The following is a 19412-nucleotide window of genomic DNA, read 5'->3' as shown; positions in this document are numbered from 1 at the left end:
TTTAATAATAATAAAGTTCAAGCAACAATTCATATATGCAATAACTTGGTACTGATATCTCTGCTCCCCCATACCAGGTAGCAGTCCCGAAAACATTAAAACTGCTACACTCATGCTTCCTATTATCCAACGATTAGCCAGTCCAGGACTATACCCTTATTATGGTACTAATATTGCTGCTGTTCCTTATAAGTGAATAAAATATGCAAGGAAGGTTTTGGCAATTTAATAGGATTTTGTATGTTAGAATATTATTACTCCGAGAAAGTGAAAAATATCTATTTGTTATACGGATTTAATCTATAGATGAAATATTAGAATGCTATTAAGCAGACAAAATCAATTTCAAATATGAATCGTAAGCCAATCCCTTATGTAAAGATTTTAAAGTAATAATTAGTGAAACTGTAAGCCAACAGCATAAAGTGCTGGTACTAGATATACAAGTAAAATATGAAATAAAACCAAAATATCGAGGATAGTCACAAAAACAATTAATTGACGTTAACAAGCGACAAAGTAGTTCAATTTAGAACAGAAATAAAAAAAGAATGTGTTGGAATATGGAAAAAGGTCATAATGAAATTTGGAGAAATGTGTCAAAAATTATTAAAGAGAGTGTAACTAAAATACTTAAAAACATCTCAGGAAATTGACTTAAAAATTGGTAAATATAGATAGTCAGACAATGTTTAGACAATATAAAAGACAAGAGAAGATTATATAAGGAGGGGCAAGAAAAAATATCAGACTAAGATTATCAAAAGTATCAAATAGATAAAGAGGAAGCAAAAGTAGCGGTAGCACAATCTATGGTAGCAACGTATAAAAAGCTGTACAATGAACTGAGTACCAAGAAAAAAAACATACAAAATTGCTAAAAGTGGAGCAAAGAAAACCAAAGATTTTAATCAGATTAAATGTATACGAGATAAATACATTAAACTATTTATGCAAGGAAAGAATGTAAAAAATCGCTGGAAGGAGTACGGCTCTTATTTTATTTTTTCATTGTTTGTGTTTTACTTACGTACGTAGATTCTTATTTTTCTTACTGCGGGATGTATTTTTGGATTTAATTTTTTTGCTTAAAACGTAGCAATTGCCAGCTTGTATTCTGTTGTTATTCTCTTTTGTAGTGTTTTTGTTAAAAGTGCTTTCAAATTCCAAATATTTAGACCGATGAAACATTTCAAAGTGATAGCCATATATTTTTTTATTATCGTTGATTTGGAGGACCCTTTTTTGCGCTTTTTTCTATTTAATGTATTAATGTTTTTTGCTTACCAATAATTATTTTCGCTACTGTATTAAACTCATCGTCGAAGGTCCGTATAATATGAGGACCTTAATTATTAAACTGTGAGATTTTCTGTATTTGCTTTCCGGGAGATGCTCTCCAAAACGATGGTAAACGCGATTGGAGACAGGGCATCTTCCTGTTTGAGGTCACTGGACATTTGGAAGTTACTTTTCTTATGTATGCCTAGTTCTTCCATAGCATTTTAGTTACAATCTTATAATTATATCATATGTTTGTTGAAAATCTATAAATAACTAGCTTAATGTTTTTTCTTTATTCCCAACATTTTTCATTAAGTATATAATAGTGAATATTTGATCAACGGTTCATTGAATTTTCCTAATTTCACATTAATCTTTCCTAATTTCACATTTGTGGTTGCTGGATGTCAAAGAAGACACCATTTTCCATAGCGGGTACTATGATTCCAATGGGATAAAGTACAACCTACATATTTGTTGCCAAAATTACTTTGCTGCTGTATCGAGTACCGTTTACTGGTATATGAATTTTGTTATGAATTTATACTGTGTGCTGAACTTTAGTAAATCTTTTACCGCGAATTGAAAAGCATGTTTTAACCTTTATTTATTGTAACATTTTTCGTTACCGTTTAGTGAAACATTATACGTTTATCTAAATAAGTATTTTTGCTTTACATTGAGATTTATGTGGCAAATAGCTATAAAGTCATTAGTCTTTCCTGTCGTGTCATATTTTCTTGATTTTTTTGTAGACAAGCGGTTTAGTTTGTGTAATATAATATCCCCAATTCGTTTCATAATATATTGGTTTCAAAACAGCTGTTAGGCGAGTTCCTTCACTTTTTAAAGCACTTTGATTTTTAATATTTTGACCACGCATATTTAGGTTTTCCAATATTTGCGATTTGTATAATCTTTATGTATATAATTATCTGTTTATTGATTTTACTTTTTAAATAGAGTTTGGAATGGAATCTTCCTGTTTGAAATCAATGTACATTTGAAAATAAGTCGACAGTTTTCTTTTCTGTAATGGTATTTTATAGTTTTATTCTTATGATTATATCAGTGTTTGTTTAAAATCTATAAATAACTAGTTTAATGTTTTTTTTTGTATTCCCAACATTTCTCATTAACTGCCTAATAGTGAATAATTGATCAACGATATATTAAGTTTTTCTAATTCCACACTAATATTCACCTACTTTATAGTTCACCTATTTACTCAATCGTTCCACGTGTATTAGAAAAAATACTGTATATCCTAATTATTAATAGAGATATAGCTTATAGCGCTATAGTTTGTGCAGTACATTTTATTATTCCTTTTGTGTATGGGTATACTTTTCAGCAAGTTGGTACTTGCTCTTACTTCTAAATTGACAGATCAGCTGTTTAACTGCCTGTACTGAACTTTCTTTTTCATTTTGCAAATATATATAAAAATTCATAAAAATCACTCTGACATACCGATGATTGAAATATTGGATACCCTATACTATTTAATCAACGGAAATACTAAGATCACACGGAAAGAATATTATGGGTTATTTCTGGTTTCGTCAAAATTTACACTGAAATTACTAACAAGAGAGTGCTCTCACATCCACATGTTGAAATTGATATATTATAGTACCAACAGATGCTAGTCATATACCATCAACACTAATAAAATGGAAACTATCAAATTAATGTCAATTTCATTTAATCAAACGTACTAACCTTAAAAATGATCATTTAAGGAAACACACCTCAAAAATATTTATAATAAATTAAAAATAGCTTAAGCGTTATAAAAGTAACAGAGCAGCAAAGCTCACAGCATGAGAATAATAGTGCCTCGTACTTTTATATAGAAATTTGTTGACAGACAAATATTTATTTTTTTATATACTAGGTTTTAAAAAAAATGTACTCAAAACAAATAAATATTATCTAACAAGTGTTTTATTCCAGTTTCATATGAAAGTACCAGATCTTAGATATTATAAATTTCGTCATAGGTGCAAATTTGAATTGAAAACTAACTCATAGAGCATATAGTGAAATATAAATATCTTAGCCCTCTATTGCCCGACTTTTTTGTAAACTTATTTGTTTATAAAATGTTTTAATTGGTATATGTACTCAAATATCCATTTACAACAACTAGTAATTTTTTTAGATTTTTTAAATTTCGTTTGGGAAGAGTTTTGGGAGTGTTTAGCAAAAACTAACGAAACAAGTTATATACTTATTTATTATGCCATTCAAAAAAACAAATATTTGTAGTTGTAAAACATAAAGCAACTTTACATTTATCGCACATTACTTTAGAAGTATTACAGCATCCTGGTTTTTTGCATCTTCCCTTTTTTTCAGAAATTACTGGCCTTTGGTCAAGCCTAACTTCCTTTGGTAGTACAATAGCAGTAGATGCTTTCCTCTGTTTTTTTACAATTTCGTTCTCAATTTCACTGAGCCTGGGACGTCCTTTGTTTTTGATCTGGTCAGTTCTTACTAACAGTACGCTACATAAGTGGGACTTAAACTGTAACAAAGGCAACTGGTTTTTCTTTTTAATTTCAAAGTAATCGCAATCACGACGATGCAACAACCAGCTGGTGATATCAGCTAAATCCAGAAGGTGAAAAAATATTTTTAGATACCACTTTTTAGATCTTATGTCTGTTCGATAAAGAGCAATTAGTGAATCCATAAGATCGACACCTCCAATAAATGTATTATAAAATTGCACTGAATTTGGACAGCATACAATAAATCTTGATTTTTGTTTCTTATCCCACCTCTTGACTAACGAAGTAGGCTCAGAACCAACAAATGTACTAAGCAAATGAACCGGTTTATTATCGTACCACTTTAACGCTGTTTGTCTTATGCCATCTACTGTAGCGTGCTTTTCTTCTACAGTACCTCTGCCCTGTTTCTTCATATTCTTGTCATTTGAAAAATGGCAATAAGGCAATATGTTTGGAAGAACAGTTCCCAAACATTGCAGTCCACGTTTTTCCATTTCAATCTGCAACTGAATGCTATTGAACCAGTTGTCAAAATATACTTTATAGTATTTGTTTGGTTTGACTATCTCACACATTCTTATTACTACATTACCGCTGGTGTCTACATTAGGTAAATGAAGAGGATGTTTAACAGTTCCTGTATATAATTCCCAGTTATAAAGAATACCATTGCTATCACACAAAACAAATGCCTTGTATCCCCATTTTTTGGATTTGTTCTTCATATATTGTTTTAAAGAATGTGCCTCTTTGAATGGTATCATTTGTTCATCAATACACAATTTTTCACTAATTGGAATACTTTGAAAATTTTAAAATAAACCGTTGATGAACGATCTAATTTTGTATAACTTATCATTATTGTTGACCATATTTTCGTTATTATTGAAATGCATTTTAGTTTTTATTTCTTCCCAGCGATTCCTAGATATAGTATCGACTATTTGAGCAACACGTGTTTCCTTCTGCCAAAATGATCTTATCCTTGGCATGCCATATATTGACATCAGTAGAACAGATCCAATAAATTGGTTTAATTCTGCTAGTGTCATATTCAATGGTTTATTTATATTCTTTTGCAGTGCATACAAATTACTTTGTTCTATTATGTTTTCCAGCATATTGGTAGATATCATCTTTTTAAAATAATAGAGGGGATTCCGGTTCTAATAATTTGCATGTTGGTAAATTACCTTTCCATTCTGGAATTGGAAATACTGTTCGGGAACCACTCTTCCACTGAATGTTTTTTACGATCATTTTTGACCTTTTGAGCACATTTTGTTCAGTGTGTTTTTCTGTTTTATCGGTATCGCCCTTATCTTCATCTTGGTCTAAATTTAAATTGGTATCCTGGTCTAAATTTGCTTCGTACAAATCGTCTTCATTTTCCATTTTATTTGATCCTGGATCGATTGATATCTGAGTACCTGGAAAATTCATTATCACTTTCTGATTATCACTATCAAAGTCAGAGTCTTTGTATTCCTCGGATATTTACTGCTTTTCCCGTAGAACGTTTTTGTATCCATCTTAAAGAAATAATTTAGAATAATATGGTCCAGCGTGGATTCAAAGCAACATACCTGTTTTTTATCACAGTACTGAAACAACACAATAAAATAAACAAATGTCAACGGTAATCAATATCTAAATGCTGATATAATGCCCCTGTATGTATTTTTATATAAATTGTACACAATTTATAACAATAAATCACGATCGAAAATACAAACTAATAAGGCAGTCATGTCCATTTGACATATTGTTAAACATTTCCATAGAGGTTTCATCATAGGTTCACAAAGTGTATTAAAATGTATAACCAAATGTTGCCTGAAATTAACAGAGGGCATACTAGAGTCGGAAATTGTTTTAAAAAAGTTTTCTGCATCAAAAACTCTTTTGTTGCCTTGAGTTCACACGGGGCTATAGAGGGTTAAAATAGCTGTATCGAGCGAGGATAAGGTTATTGATGAGGAAAGAAAGACCTATCGCTGAGGAAGTGAGAAAGTAATTGGCAAACGCAAAGAGCACTTTAATTACATTAAGTGAAATATGCATTACAATCTATTATGACACACATATCTTGATACACATATAACAAGACAATTAATAAAGACGTTAAGAGAATATTAAGCAATAATAACCAAAATTTAATTTTTAATACACAAAAGAAATAATGATATACAGAAGATACACAAATTAAAAAAACGTTATCCCCTTATTGTACGCAAGAGAGATACCTCTAGGAAAAATCAAAACGATCGAAAATATATACCAAAACAACACAATAAAAGTAAAAGTAGAAGAAGAACTAACCGACCCTATTGAAGGTGACAATGGAATAAAACAGGGATATTACCTGAGTCCTCTATTATTCAACCTGATTATGGATGAAATAATAAAAAATAAGAACTAAAAATAATCTGCTGTACAGATGACGCAATACTACTCTTTCAAAGTGAAAATGATTTACAACGTATGCTGCACCAATTTCATATAACCGCCAGAAAATTTAACATGTTAATTTCCCCAAAAGAGACAAAATGCATGGTTACAACAGCAAATTTACTAAGATGTTAATTGGAGCTGGAAGGTCATTATAATAGAACAAGTGTTAGGACTTAAATATCTAGGCATCACATTATCTAGCTACGGAAAGCTCGAAACTAAAGTGCAAGACCCAGTGAATAGAGCAAACAGTGCCACAGGCTGCCTAAATGAAACATTATGAGGAACTAAAAATATCGGAAAAGAAACGAAAAGCAGAATTTACAAAACAGTCATCAGACGAATAATGACATACGCGGCAGAAACAAGATCTGACACAGAGAGGACAAAAAGGATATGACACAGCAGAGATGAAAACACTTGGAAAAATTGATGGTAAGACACTATGGGATAGAGCTAGAAGTACAGATATACGACGTAGATGCAAGGTGAAGAACATCAAGAACTGGTTAAGAAATAGAAGAGTAGAATGAAACGATCGTATATGCCGAATGACAACAAATAAAACAATAAAGACGGCAAGAGACGGTTAACCCATAGGAAGACGATCAGTAGGACGACCACGAAAACGATGGAAAGGCAACTTACTGGAGGCACATTGAAAAACAGACAGAGTTATGTCTATATAAAAAGAAAAAGTAGAAGAAGAAGAAGATACACAGGATAAACATTAAAATAGTTGCAAGAAAGATAAAATAAATTAGTCATATTAATGTAGAATAGCAGAGGACAGAGTGTTTAGAGAAAATAATGAATTTCATATTAATGTAAAATAGCAGAGGAGTATTTGTCATAGCTTTGGACAAGTGCCCAATTGAAAAAAGAACACAGGTCGTTCAAAAAAGACGGAACTCTAGAAAGAAAATAGAATAGATTAAAAAAAATAAAAGCATAAACATGTATTTTTCTACTTTTTTAATATTGAAGATACGTAAATAGAACATTGAATTAAAATGTAACCTTTGATATCTGTGATAAACCCATCACCTGAACAGTGGCGACGATGTATGTAGTTAAGATTGTTTACACTTATTTTAACCATTTATTTTTTTATTATCTATATATATATGAGTTGTGACAGATATCACAAACTTATTTATTTTCCACAAAGAGGCTCTTTAGAACCTAAAATTATTACTATACAAATCTGATTTGACATGTCTTCAAAAAGTAATACACGGCATGTAAAATTTAAATTTTTAATAAAAAGTAAAAGATTACGCATTACTTATGGAGTTTAAAAAACGAGCCTTTAGGAAGATTGAAGTACTAATACGACCACCGCAATCGGGCATACCCCGGGTAATGATTAATTAATTAATCGGCTAATTCTTCAGTCACCCCTTTAATATGATTTTGTCAAATTGGTCCTTTTTAGGACCAACTATTCTAATAACATATGTCTATAACTGTTAAGGGTATATCTAAAAATCAAGAAACTTTACTTTACTTAAACTTATCAGACATATGAGCTAAACACGAATCTAACTAATTTCTAGTATAGGAAACACATATAGGGCCTAACCTAGGATATTTGGTATATAGCTGATCGCTGAAAACCACATTATAGATATAGACATACTATTTCTATCGGAAAAAGCTTTGACTTGGATCTACCATCTACATATTTAATGAAAAATAATACAAATACCGACATTGAGGATCTGAGCACAAAGCTTATTACGAAATCTGGACCAAAAACACTACAATGGCTTATCCAGATGATGAACAACTGTATTCAAATTAGGAGATACCCAAAGTCTAGAGACCAGCCAAAGTTGTTACCTTGCTTAAACCTGGCAAAAACTCCAACGACCACAAAAACTATCTGCCAATATCTTTATTTTGTCAGCTATTCAAAGTGATGTACATCACAAATACTAAATCAAAGATGGGTACGAAAAATATCTGGTATCAGTGGTGGTATTTTTCAATCTAAATGCCGCTTACGACACCTTAACTTACAGAATATTTTTTCAAAAACTATATGGTATCCCCTTAGATAACAAACTCACTTCTATTTTCTGCGTATGCCTACACAAGAGAATATTTTTTGTATAATTCAATGGTAAGAATAGCAGATGAAGAACGGTCTCGCTTGGGGTAGCATAAAGACACCTACACTGTATAACATTTACACAAACGAACGATCCATACCGGTAGATACTAGGACTTCTATTATATAGACGATACACCTATTATTGCACAATAAAAATAAACTATAAATCAATTTTCAGCCAAAACCCCTGAAAAGCTCGTGTGTGCTCCTTCAATTTCCCTAACATGGACGCTTTCACAAAACTGAACATCCAATAATGTCATGAAATTGTTGAACGTAGACTCCCTATAAATTCCTTGAAAATAGTTTGTATCGCACGGGGTCAGTCACAGATTATTGTTTAAAACTAAAAGGTAAATTGAGGACCAGAAATAATATTGTTCGCAAGCTTGTTAGCTAAAAATGAGGTGCACATCCTTCCGCCCTTAAAACATAGACGCTTGCACTATATGCATCTGCTGCCGAATATACCACTTTAGACAAATTAACTATTCTTTCTTTTTGTGCACACTACTACCAATTTTAACACAAAAATATCTATTGTAGCTCTTAACCATATTTATTTTGAGATAACCTTTTATCGAGATATATGTAGTACACAAATAAGACCAGAACTAAAATAGGTAATAAAAAAGCTTTATACAAGATATCGCAGAAGACTGGATAAAATAAAATTACTTTTTATTAATCGGATGCTTACATAAAATGTACATAGACATACTCACGTAAACAAAATCTATTAGGAAATTTCTGTAATTAAAAAAAAAAACATTGAGTTCGGCATTGAACTAATAAAATTATATTAAATAAAAGAACAACATTTTTAAAAATGCAGAAAAATAAAATTTCCTATGCAAGCGAATATTCCATTAAATAATAAGCCCAAATCCTTTTGTATCTATATACCTGTTTTTAAAGAACCAGTTATAAATACCTTTTAGTACGTAGTTATACCAGGTAAAAAGATATCCTCTGTTACTCAGTGTAATGCGTATTAGATTGCACTGTCTACGAACAGTAGATAAAAATAAGGAGCCCATATGAACCGTTCAGGGTATGTGTTGAAAATATACGGTATAATCACACAGTTGCCAAACTCTCAGAGCTTACTTAAACCGATAAACGTATGGTTCAAATATACATTGAAGAAGATCTGTACGACCCCTATAATATATACACGTGAACTAAACGATATACATTTATGATACAGGGGTATTTACGGGCTCCAAAAAATTTTTATAAATTATTAAACTATACATGTTGATGAATCGACAGAACCAATATTATGGAATGGTCAAGTGAGCTCCGTATATCGGTATCCACTTGACCACGGAGCTCAATTGAACCTGAATTTTAACATGGGCGGAGTCCACTTTATGCCGTAGATATATATATATATATATACATATATATATATATATATATATATATATATATATATATATATATATATATATATATATGATTAAAGGATAAAGAAGAGTTTGGAAGTCATTCACTATTGTGGACCGTATTTATTAATTCGCATCTGCGTGGGAATCTGTAAACTCTTCAAAAATTGTGAAGTCATGTAGAAAACTATTACCAAACATCGTATTTTGTACTACATGAACATGAACTAGTAGTTGGAGAAGATGAAAATGCACTGTCTGGCATTGCAGGTCAAGTTTAGTGAACTCAGTTCCTGGAGAGCATGTGTACGCAAGAAACTTGCAAAAGTGGTTAGACTGCGACGTTACCGACACGGGAATTGAGCATCTAACGAATACAGAGATCCTAAGAAAATGACGAGGAGAAAACGAAGAGGAAAGTGTAGTAGAAGAGGAGTTTGCACCTGGGGGACGAGTGACTCACGAAGCCATCTCAGTAGAGGATGCTGCTGGATATTCGCTGAAAAACTGATGCTACGTAAGTGCAATGTAGAATAAGGAAACAAATTAAAGAAGCAGAAACAAAAGACATACTACTTTCAAAAAGTGTAAAAAATGTATACTATAACAGTGATTTTTGTTATCCGCGGCAACCGCTCAAAAATCAAATAAAACTATTGAAACAGCAAAATATGAAACAAAAAACCGAATACATACAGACCTACCAATAATTTGTTACTTACCAACAAATAGTTAGGGTTATCCTTGTTTCTCCAACTAAAACTCGGTATCGTCACTTCCAAACCCTCTCCTACAGGAAGCGGACGAGTGCATCCATGATGTGTGTGTCCAGACAAAGACAACCTAGGTTTAACCTGATTAAGTAACTGATAAGTAGCTTCTTGACTTAAGCATTCCCATCTTTCTCTAAATCTTTCTTGTTTGATAGGAAACGGGGCGGCGTCAAAATCATTGCATTCCATATCTGACTGTCTGTATAAAGGATAATGCTACAAAATAGAGAAGTTTTTTTTATTAGTATGAGCCTTGATACATGAAACAAGTTGTTTTCTGATATTTAAAACATAACTAATGGTTCTGAAAATTTACAAGTGAATCATGCACATTAAAGAATGATGACAGATAGAAGAAACTTTAAAGTTTCCCGAAATATACTGAAGAAAAAATAGACAGAAATCTTTTCCAGATAATGAATATTTTATTTATAATTATGAATTGGGGACCAAACAAAAATCAGCAGTACAGGTTGTTAAAAATTAATATAAGTTAACAAAAGTGAGTCCAAACAAAAAATACTTTTCTTGAGAAATCGTCGACTTCTAGGCATAATTTCAATTAAGATTATATTTGTATCTGTAGAGTAGGGAGGATGAGTTAAGTTCCACAGCACTTAGACCACAATTGACCCATCCCCCCAGAGAGCTGTCATCAACTCATTGTCCATCCTGCCATTTCTAGGAAGGTGGACAAGTCACCAGGGGATATCTCCCTTATGTGGGCAGGTGTGGACCAGGACTCGCCGAACGCGTACTTTCGTATTAACGATAACTCCGGGCATTCACATGGGACATGCTCTACAGTTTCGTCTTCTCGTTCACAATTCCTGCAAAGAAGTGTGTCTACTAGCCGTAGTGTGTGGAGGGGTTTGCTTAGTTGATAATGACCAGTTAAAAAACCAACTGTCAAGCGTAGTTTTTTCCTGGTCATTCTCAAGTACTTCTTTGCTGCTGACCTTTTAAGGTTACTTAGTGTTACCATGGCAAGTATACATCCTTGCCCTTCTTCCCATCTTTTCTCGGTTTGCGTATGGAAGTGACATTTGACAATTTCCGCGATTGTTGTAGTTGACCAACCAAAAAGATCCCCAAGTCCTAAGAGTCTTAGGCCTGACGCCTTTCTAGCCAATTGGTCAGCAATGCGGTTGCCTTTACTCCTATTGTGTCCTAACCCACCTCCGGATGATGGTATTACCATCTGTAGCTTCAGTTAGTGACTCGTGACACTCCATTACTAACCCTGATGTGACACGTGGTCTATTCGAGTTTAGTAACGCTTGTCTGCTATCTGTGCAGATTATTATAGTTTACCTGGCTATACCTTTTTGCGTTATCTCGTTTGCGGCTATGGAGATACCAGCCAATTCTGTCTGAACTACGCTGTCATTTTTCCCACACCCCTCTTTATTCTTAGGCTCAGTTACCTGGAGTACATCCCGCATCCTGAGGCTTCTTCCATTTTTGAGTGTCACGTTTGTCTCCCTATACTGTCTTGTTTCGATTTTGTAGGGTTTGTCAAAGACAAACTTTGGTTTAACTGAGTTGCAACCTGCCTGTAGCAGGGGTAGCACATCCAGCTCTCCCTGCCAGAAACGTGTTCTCAATTGTCCCATTCATACATCAAGGTTTGCACCAGCTGAGCTCAATCGCATCATTGTCACTGTCGCCACCTCTTTGACATATATGTCTAGATGCGTGATGCCAATGACCAACTCCACTGCAGCAGTGGATGTTGTTTTCATGACACCTGTTATATTTGGGACCTAATTAAGGTTGTATTATTGTTATTAGAGTAGAACATTTTAAGGCATCCTTCGATTTTGAATCCCTTCCTCGATCGGCTGTTTCATAAATCATTCTTCAAGTCCCTTTCTCTCATATCTTTTACACTGGTTTCCATTCCAAAATGTGTTTTGGGATTCTAAGCCTGTTGCGAGGTGAAGGTGTCCAAACTACAGTAGCTCCATGTAAAAATCTATTATGTGAGAGATTTTCTGGCGCAAACGCCACAAAAAGTGTTTAAGACCTTAATTCAGGAGATATCTTCCTCTTCAAGTACTATGTCCAATCAACATGGCTGTTCTAACTTTTGAAGCAACTGCTTTAAAGTTGTTTTGAGCTACAACCATACTGGTTCTTAGGGTTCATAGCCAATATATTTATCTCTTTTCCACAATCCCTCTATTTTGTTTAGGTTTATCTAAAATGTGTTGTCTGTGTACTACTGCTCTAATTTTCCAATCATGAAGTTGAGATTGTCGTTTCCAGTCAAATCATTTACTCAGAATGCCTTTTTATATATTTCTACTGATATAATGTACTATAAGGTCTAATTGACAAAGACATTAATTTATCACATATTTATACTTTAATTTACACTTTACTCCGTTTGGAGTACCAGAAACTGAATTCACTACGAATTTTGACTATGATGAACGGCATGTGGAATGCAATTTTAGATTCCCTTGCCGAGTAATTTATCAAGCTGTTTGCTTCGCAAGTTTTAGAAAGCACAGTAGTAAAAATTCGGTTTCGCCAGGTAGAAATCGTTTGATTTCTCTTTTTGACATTAATTTATGGTAGTAGCAAAGAGTGTGTTCAAATTGTACTTACCTGCATCAATATGGGTCTACTATATTTTGCTAATTTCATATTTGGTTTACACTTTTCGGTATATGTTCCTTTTGTACATTTTAAAATTTCTGAAAAGATTATTATACTGTAATATAAGCAAAATATTTACAAACTGTATGCTTATTTAACTATGTGAGTTTTACCACGAGTATTCCCTTGCAAATAGTTTTATTATATTTTAGTGTTAGTTCTAATAAAAATGATCCTTGTATAGCTGGCTGTTAGTTTTGCAATGACTGAATATAAAATTTTATAATCACACTAGTCACAATATTGTACCTGTTCACTAGAAATGTAAATTTCAATGATACACCCTCCCAAAATGGCTACTGAAAATGTGGCCAATGGCTACTTAATAAATTTATTTATTAAGTTTTTCATTCTAACTTGACAAGGAATAAATATCCTATAATTCTGATTTGAAATTCATTTTCTAGTAATTTTTCACAAAAAGAATTGTACTACCTAGGACCATCTTTAACCAAAATAGCCATTTTTTTAAATTCATAATTTGATTATTTAATAACATTATTAAATCACCATTACCATTGCAGATGTGTCTTTTAAATTGTTGCATTTAAATCACGTCTTCTGCATAACAGATTATTTTAAGTTGTTTTTCTCCCATTTAGTTCTTATTTTTTTATTAGTTCATCCATAATCAGGTTGAACAATAGAGGACTCAGTTAATCTCCCTGTCTTACCCATTGCCAGCTTCAATAGGGTCAGTTAGTTCTTCTTCTACTTTTACTTTTATTGTGTTGTTTTGGTAGATACTTTCAATCGTTTTGATTATTCTGAGAGGTATCTCTCTTGCATACAGTAAGTGGATAACATCCTTTAATTTGACCTGGTTGAATGCCTTCTTAAGCTTCACAAAACAGAAATATGCCAGTCTGTTGTATTCTAATGATTTCTCTTGCACTTGCCTCATAAATATAGCATTGGTGAATGATCTTCCTGACCTAAAACCTTGTTTTTCTGCTAGTGTTATAATTTCATTCAGTCTATTTGTTATCACTTTGGTTGTTAATTTTAGTGTTGTGTTTAATGAATTAATTAAAACTTCAAATCAAAAGCACTTGAAAATTTTATGATATCTCTGGTAATAATAGACCAATTTAGATGTTTTAAAATCTGGGATAGCACTTGAAAATAATAACAACACAGCCCTTTTTGTAATAAACACTCATGAATTTGTTATAAACAACTTGTTCCAATTTTCTTTTTTTTTCGTATTATTATAAAAAATAATTATTCTTAGTGGTGCTGACCATTTACTCTACTTACTTTCAATTTTTGTTAATTGTTGCTCAGCAGGTTTACACAAAAAGCATCCATCTCCCTCTAAAGCCATACTATTTACAAGAACAAAATGGTTGCCTCTGAGGCTAATCATTCTCACTACTGGAGCATCAAATGCCTTTGCAAATCTTTGATTTAGGTATGGACTGACACTAAAAGATACATACAAAATTATTTTCATAGTTTACCATTTATCTGTCAAAAGTAACACAATTATAATGATTATCAAAAGTTAAAACCACTTCTACATATATTAAACTGTCATCTTCTGAAGAATATAGCTCAGGAAAATAACTAAAAAAAAGTATTACGTTGAGGTCTCTAACCTGATCAGGAATTTGACAAGTTTTTTATGTGGTATGTGTGTCTCTGATAAAAACCTATGTTTTTCCTATTGTGTAATAGTGTAATAGAGTAATTTTTAGTTATTAACAATTGTGGGTCTTAGAATCAGAATTCTTAATTTTTATTATAAGATTAAATAAATAAAGACACACTAAGTATTACACCAATGGTATTGTTTTTTCACCCTGAATTTATTATAGCCATTTAGCCACTATAGCAAGCAGTACTTAGATAAAACAATTGTGTGTTTATGATCAAACAAAAACAGCTGTAAATGTACAGAACTATGGATACAAAATCCCACCTGGTATATAAAAAATATAATTTGGTGTACGTTACAAATTCTTACCCGTAATGGAAGCCTATATCATGGTTTCCAACAGCAACATAAATTTTTGTTCCTTCTGGAACAGCAAATAAACTATAAAATCTATTCACATAATACTCAAACTCAGTACTGCTACAATACAAGCCTTCGTCAGTAAGATCACCTAGTACAAATACCAAGTCAGGTTTGTGCAAAGTCATGGCACTTTGAAATGCCCTATACATTTGCCACTCCCTTCGTAGCTTATCAAACCAATGTCCTTTTCTGGAACCCAATAAGTGTGTATCTGCAATAACCATAATTTTAACAGGGTCTTCATTGGAAGGCTCTATAGATGTATCTTCGTTTTCAGGGTCTAACTGGGGCCAGTCACACTAAAAATATTTAAATTAAAATTATAATATAATGAAAAATGGTTATTTAAATACTCACATTAAGTTGTACTGCATAGAAGATAAGAAATTCACAATAGAAAAATAAAAATAATACTCCAAAGCTAGTTTTTACTATAAATTTTAGGTTAGGTCGCATTTCACTTTTGTTTTGATTTTTGATTAACTGTCATACTGTCAATATTCTGTCTATTATTATGGATACTTCAGCAGTATCTAAATTACATAAGAGATGGAGCATGGTGATTAAAGATAAAAACTTTACAGCTACTTCACAGAGCTACTTTGTCACCGTAAATCAGAACAAAAGAGAAAAGTTGGTGATAACTGCCAAATTCTTTTTTTAATATTGTGATTGGCTCAAATCAAATTCACATTCAAAATCAACGTATCGTATTAGCTAAGGGCACTTACCAAATTCAAAACAGCAAAAATCATGTCGGCATGTGATATTTTTCCAATTTTGAAATTGGATTATTTGGCCGCCTCAAGAATTTTTTAAAATTGTAAACAATTTTTTGGCTTACAAAAAAATAGAATATCTTGGTAATTATTAATTTAAATTAAATTGTGAAAAAGGCGCTGGAAAAGACTCAGAAAGATGCTTCTTTTAGAAGAAAAAGTTAAATTACGAGCAGTGGTTTCTGAGATACAACGAGTCAAAGTTAACCGGTATTTGCGACGAAGTTATAAACAATAGGATAGTAATCTTTAAACCAATACCTTTCTCTTTCGAAAATCTCTCTCGATAAAAAGTTTCGATAAAAAGTCTCAAAGTTTTTAAATTGGTTGGCCTAGGGTAGTTGTTTATGACTTCAATTCTATCTTCTGCAAGACTAATCCCTTTTGTGTCTAATTTGAATCCTAAATACAATACCTCTTTTTGGAAAAACTGACACTTTTGAATATTTAATTTTAATCCGGCTTGATCAAGTTCTTCGAGAACAGTATGAATATGTCGTAGATGGCTTGTTATGTCCGGTGAGAAAATTAATAAATCATCTATGTAATGTACAACAAATTCTCCATGCCTATTTAAAATTGTGTGTAATGCGCGAACCAAAGCAGCGCATGCACTTTGTAGTCCAAATGGTACTACCCTAAATCGGTACACCACTCCGTCGATAGAAAAAGCGGTATAATTTCGACACTTTTCTGCCAAAGGTATTAACCAAAAACTGTGTTTCAAATCGATTTTGGAGAAAATGTGTGATCCTGTGATTCGTCCAAAAATGGCTTCTATGTTCAAAGGCGCTTCGTATTGCGCGATTGTGTGCGAATTAATGTTTCTTGCATCTAAACATAATCGCAAATCACCATTTGATTTTTTTACGCATGCTATCGGGTTGATATATGGAGAGTCACATCTTTCGATCACCTTGTCTTTGATCATATTTTCAATTTCCTGTCCGACGCTTTGCCTGTATTTATACGGGATTGGATATGTTTTCGATTTAAAATTTTCTAAGTTTTTAACTTTAAAAGAATGTTCATAATTTTTAGCCACTCGGCTTTCTTCATTAATGAGATCTCCATAATTTTCTAAAATCTTCTCTATTTCCTTCTCCATGTTTTCTCCACATATTATTTTTCTTTCATCCTCAGTTTGTTCACATGTGTTCACTGTCCGTATTACTTCTTCACAAAATTCTGGATTCTCGTCCATAATTGCCATTTCTTCTCTGTCCTCTTCCGTTATTTCTTCTTCTATTTTTTCTTTATCTTTAATTTCTATCTGGTATTCCGAGCACCATGTTTCGGCTCCTTCCATTTTTCTGCTTATAACTTCCTTTTTTTCCTGCTTTCTTTTCGAACTCTTCTTCTTTTTTTTTATTCTCTTTTCCTCTTCGGATTGATTTTTTTCTTGAGCTTTCGATTTATCCTCTACCGTCATATTGATTTCTTTATGTTTTTCTTGTCCATTTATCCTTTCAGAAAATTTTCTCCTATCTGTTTCCTTTTCTTCTTCTATGTTGTCTGGTTCTGCTCTGATTTCCAGTTGATTTTCCGAAAAATTGATGGTGATATGTTTTTCACTCAATTCATCAATTCCCGCTATCATATCATGATTTAGATCTTCGATCACCACACATTGCATAATATAGAATTGGTCTCCCACTCTGATCCGTACTCCTAAACCTTCGTTTACTGTCGTCAATTTTTTATTATTTGCACCCACTAAAGCAACCCTCGGAATCTTATACACAAATCTGTCCATATTTAATTCTTTTACTAGTTTTTTATTGATTAACGAAATTTCCGATCCAGAATCAATCAGAATTTTAATCGCTTTATGTTTTATAAATGCATCTAAAAAAATTAGACTGGAATTAGAATTTTGTTTTTCGTTTCCCGCCAACTGTATAAACTCTCTCGGGTGACAAAATATACCGGAGAGTTTTTTACTTTTGTTTAGTGGATGCCTTATTGAAAATCCTGTCTGGATTCATTGAATACTTCTTCTTCCTCCTTTTCTATTGCCACATGATTCATCTCTCTTCTGTTTTGTCGTTGGAATCTCTGATTATTTCTATCGTCCCTTTGTTCGTTCGTATTCCTATTCGGAGGATTTTGTGCATCTCTATTCCTGTTGTGATTTTCATTTGTTCTATTTTGTGTATCATTCCGGTTATCGTAATTTTGTTGTCTATTGTAATTATTGTAATTTCTCGGCCTATATTCGTTTGTTGATCTGGGATGTCGGTTTCTCTGGTCATAATTTGATGAATACCTTCTTTCCGCTCCATTATATTGGTCATGTTGTCTTCTATTTCTCATTTCTTTTCTTTTCGCTTCTTTTAGTTGAAGGAATTGGCACAAACTATCAATATCTTGATAGTTTCTCAAAATCACGTGATCTTCCAACGTTTCCTCAAAATGTCTGCTGATCATTTCTACCAGCTGTTCGGTAGAATATTTGTATTCTAGATATTTTGAATTGTTATATATCTGCAAAGCATATCTTTCTTCAGATATTCCCATTTTTTCGTGATATTTTCCATTCTGTAGCTCTTGGTTGATTTCTCTCTGTTTATTTTTCCCCCAGAAATAGTTGAGAAATTTATTTTCAAAATCTGTCCAATTTTCAAACTCATCTTCCTTGCTTTCATACCATAACGCTGCTCCTTCTTTCAAATGGTTTCTAATTGTTTCTTTGCACTCGTCAAAATATCTAATATGTTGTAATTTGGTTTTCAAATTTTTAACAAACGGTACTGGGTGTGTTTTCCGAATATCCCCGCCAAATTGTATTTTCGACTCGCTTGTTCCATGGATGATAACTTCTTTTCTCTCTACCCCTCTTAGTTCAATTTCTGCCATTTGTTTTTCATTTTGCTTTAATCTTCTTTCTACTTCCTTCCTGTCTTCTTGTAGCGCCATTTCAAATTTTTCTTCTAACTGTTCTAATTCCTTTTTCTGGACAATCTTTATTTCCTTCATCGTATTTTGGATATCTTTTATCTCTGTCTCTTGTTTTGCATTCTTTATGGTTATTTCTTCTATCTGTTGTATCAGTTCTTTCTTTATCCCCTCAACACATCCTTTAATTTCTTGTTCATAGTTTTCCAAACGCTGCTCTATATTCCTGTTATTTAGTTCTATTGCTTGTCTTGTTTCCCGTTGGTTTTCTTCCATTCTCTTTGCTGTTTCATTCATTGTTTGTTTTGTTGATTCTTGTATTTGTTGTGTCTGTAGTTGCATTAGTTGTAATATTTTCTCTATTCCTGATAATTCTTTTTTCTCCTCAACTATTGTAACATTTCCTTCATTATCCGATCCTTCTTCAACAATTGTTTCCTCTTCTCTGTTATCCTCCTTCCTTTCTTGCATTTTGCTTTGACTCCTTGTGGTCGACATGTTG

The 19412-nt window shown here is 32.6% G+C and overlaps 1 protein-coding gene across 4 annotated transcripts in view; it reads right to left on the bottom strand.

Moving 5' to 3' along the window:
- Positions 1 to 15708, bottom strand: part of PGAP5 (Per1-like protein PGAP5) — a 40320-nt gene extending 24612 nt beyond the window's left edge. For all 4 annotated transcript variants that reach the window (XM_072537251.1, XM_072537250.1, XM_072537252.1 and 1 more), the window contains exons 1-5: positions 15591 to 15708; positions 15180 to 15532; positions 14471 to 14637; positions 13160 to 13248; positions 10493 to 10759 (exon numbers count right to left, since the gene is read on the bottom strand). In XM_072537251.1, coding sequence (XP_072393352.1) covers positions 10493 to 10759; positions 13160 to 13248; positions 14471 to 14637; positions 15180 to 15532; positions 15591 to 15689 — 975 coding nt within the window. In that variant the 5' untranslated portion in view covers positions 15690 to 15708. The remainder of the gene's footprint in view (positions 1 to 10492; positions 10760 to 13159; positions 13249 to 14470; positions 14638 to 15179; positions 15533 to 15590) is intronic.
- Positions 15709 to 19412: the final 3704 nt, after the last annotated feature.

The sequence above is a fragment of the Diabrotica undecimpunctata genome, chromosome 7, assembly GCF_040954645.1.
Source record: "Diabrotica undecimpunctata isolate CICGRU chromosome 7, icDiaUnde3, whole genome shotgun sequence".
NCBI classification, from domain to species: domain Eukaryota; kingdom Metazoa; phylum Arthropoda; class Insecta; order Coleoptera; family Chrysomelidae; genus Diabrotica; species Diabrotica undecimpunctata.
This window is presented reverse-complemented; position numbering and strand designations above follow the sequence as displayed.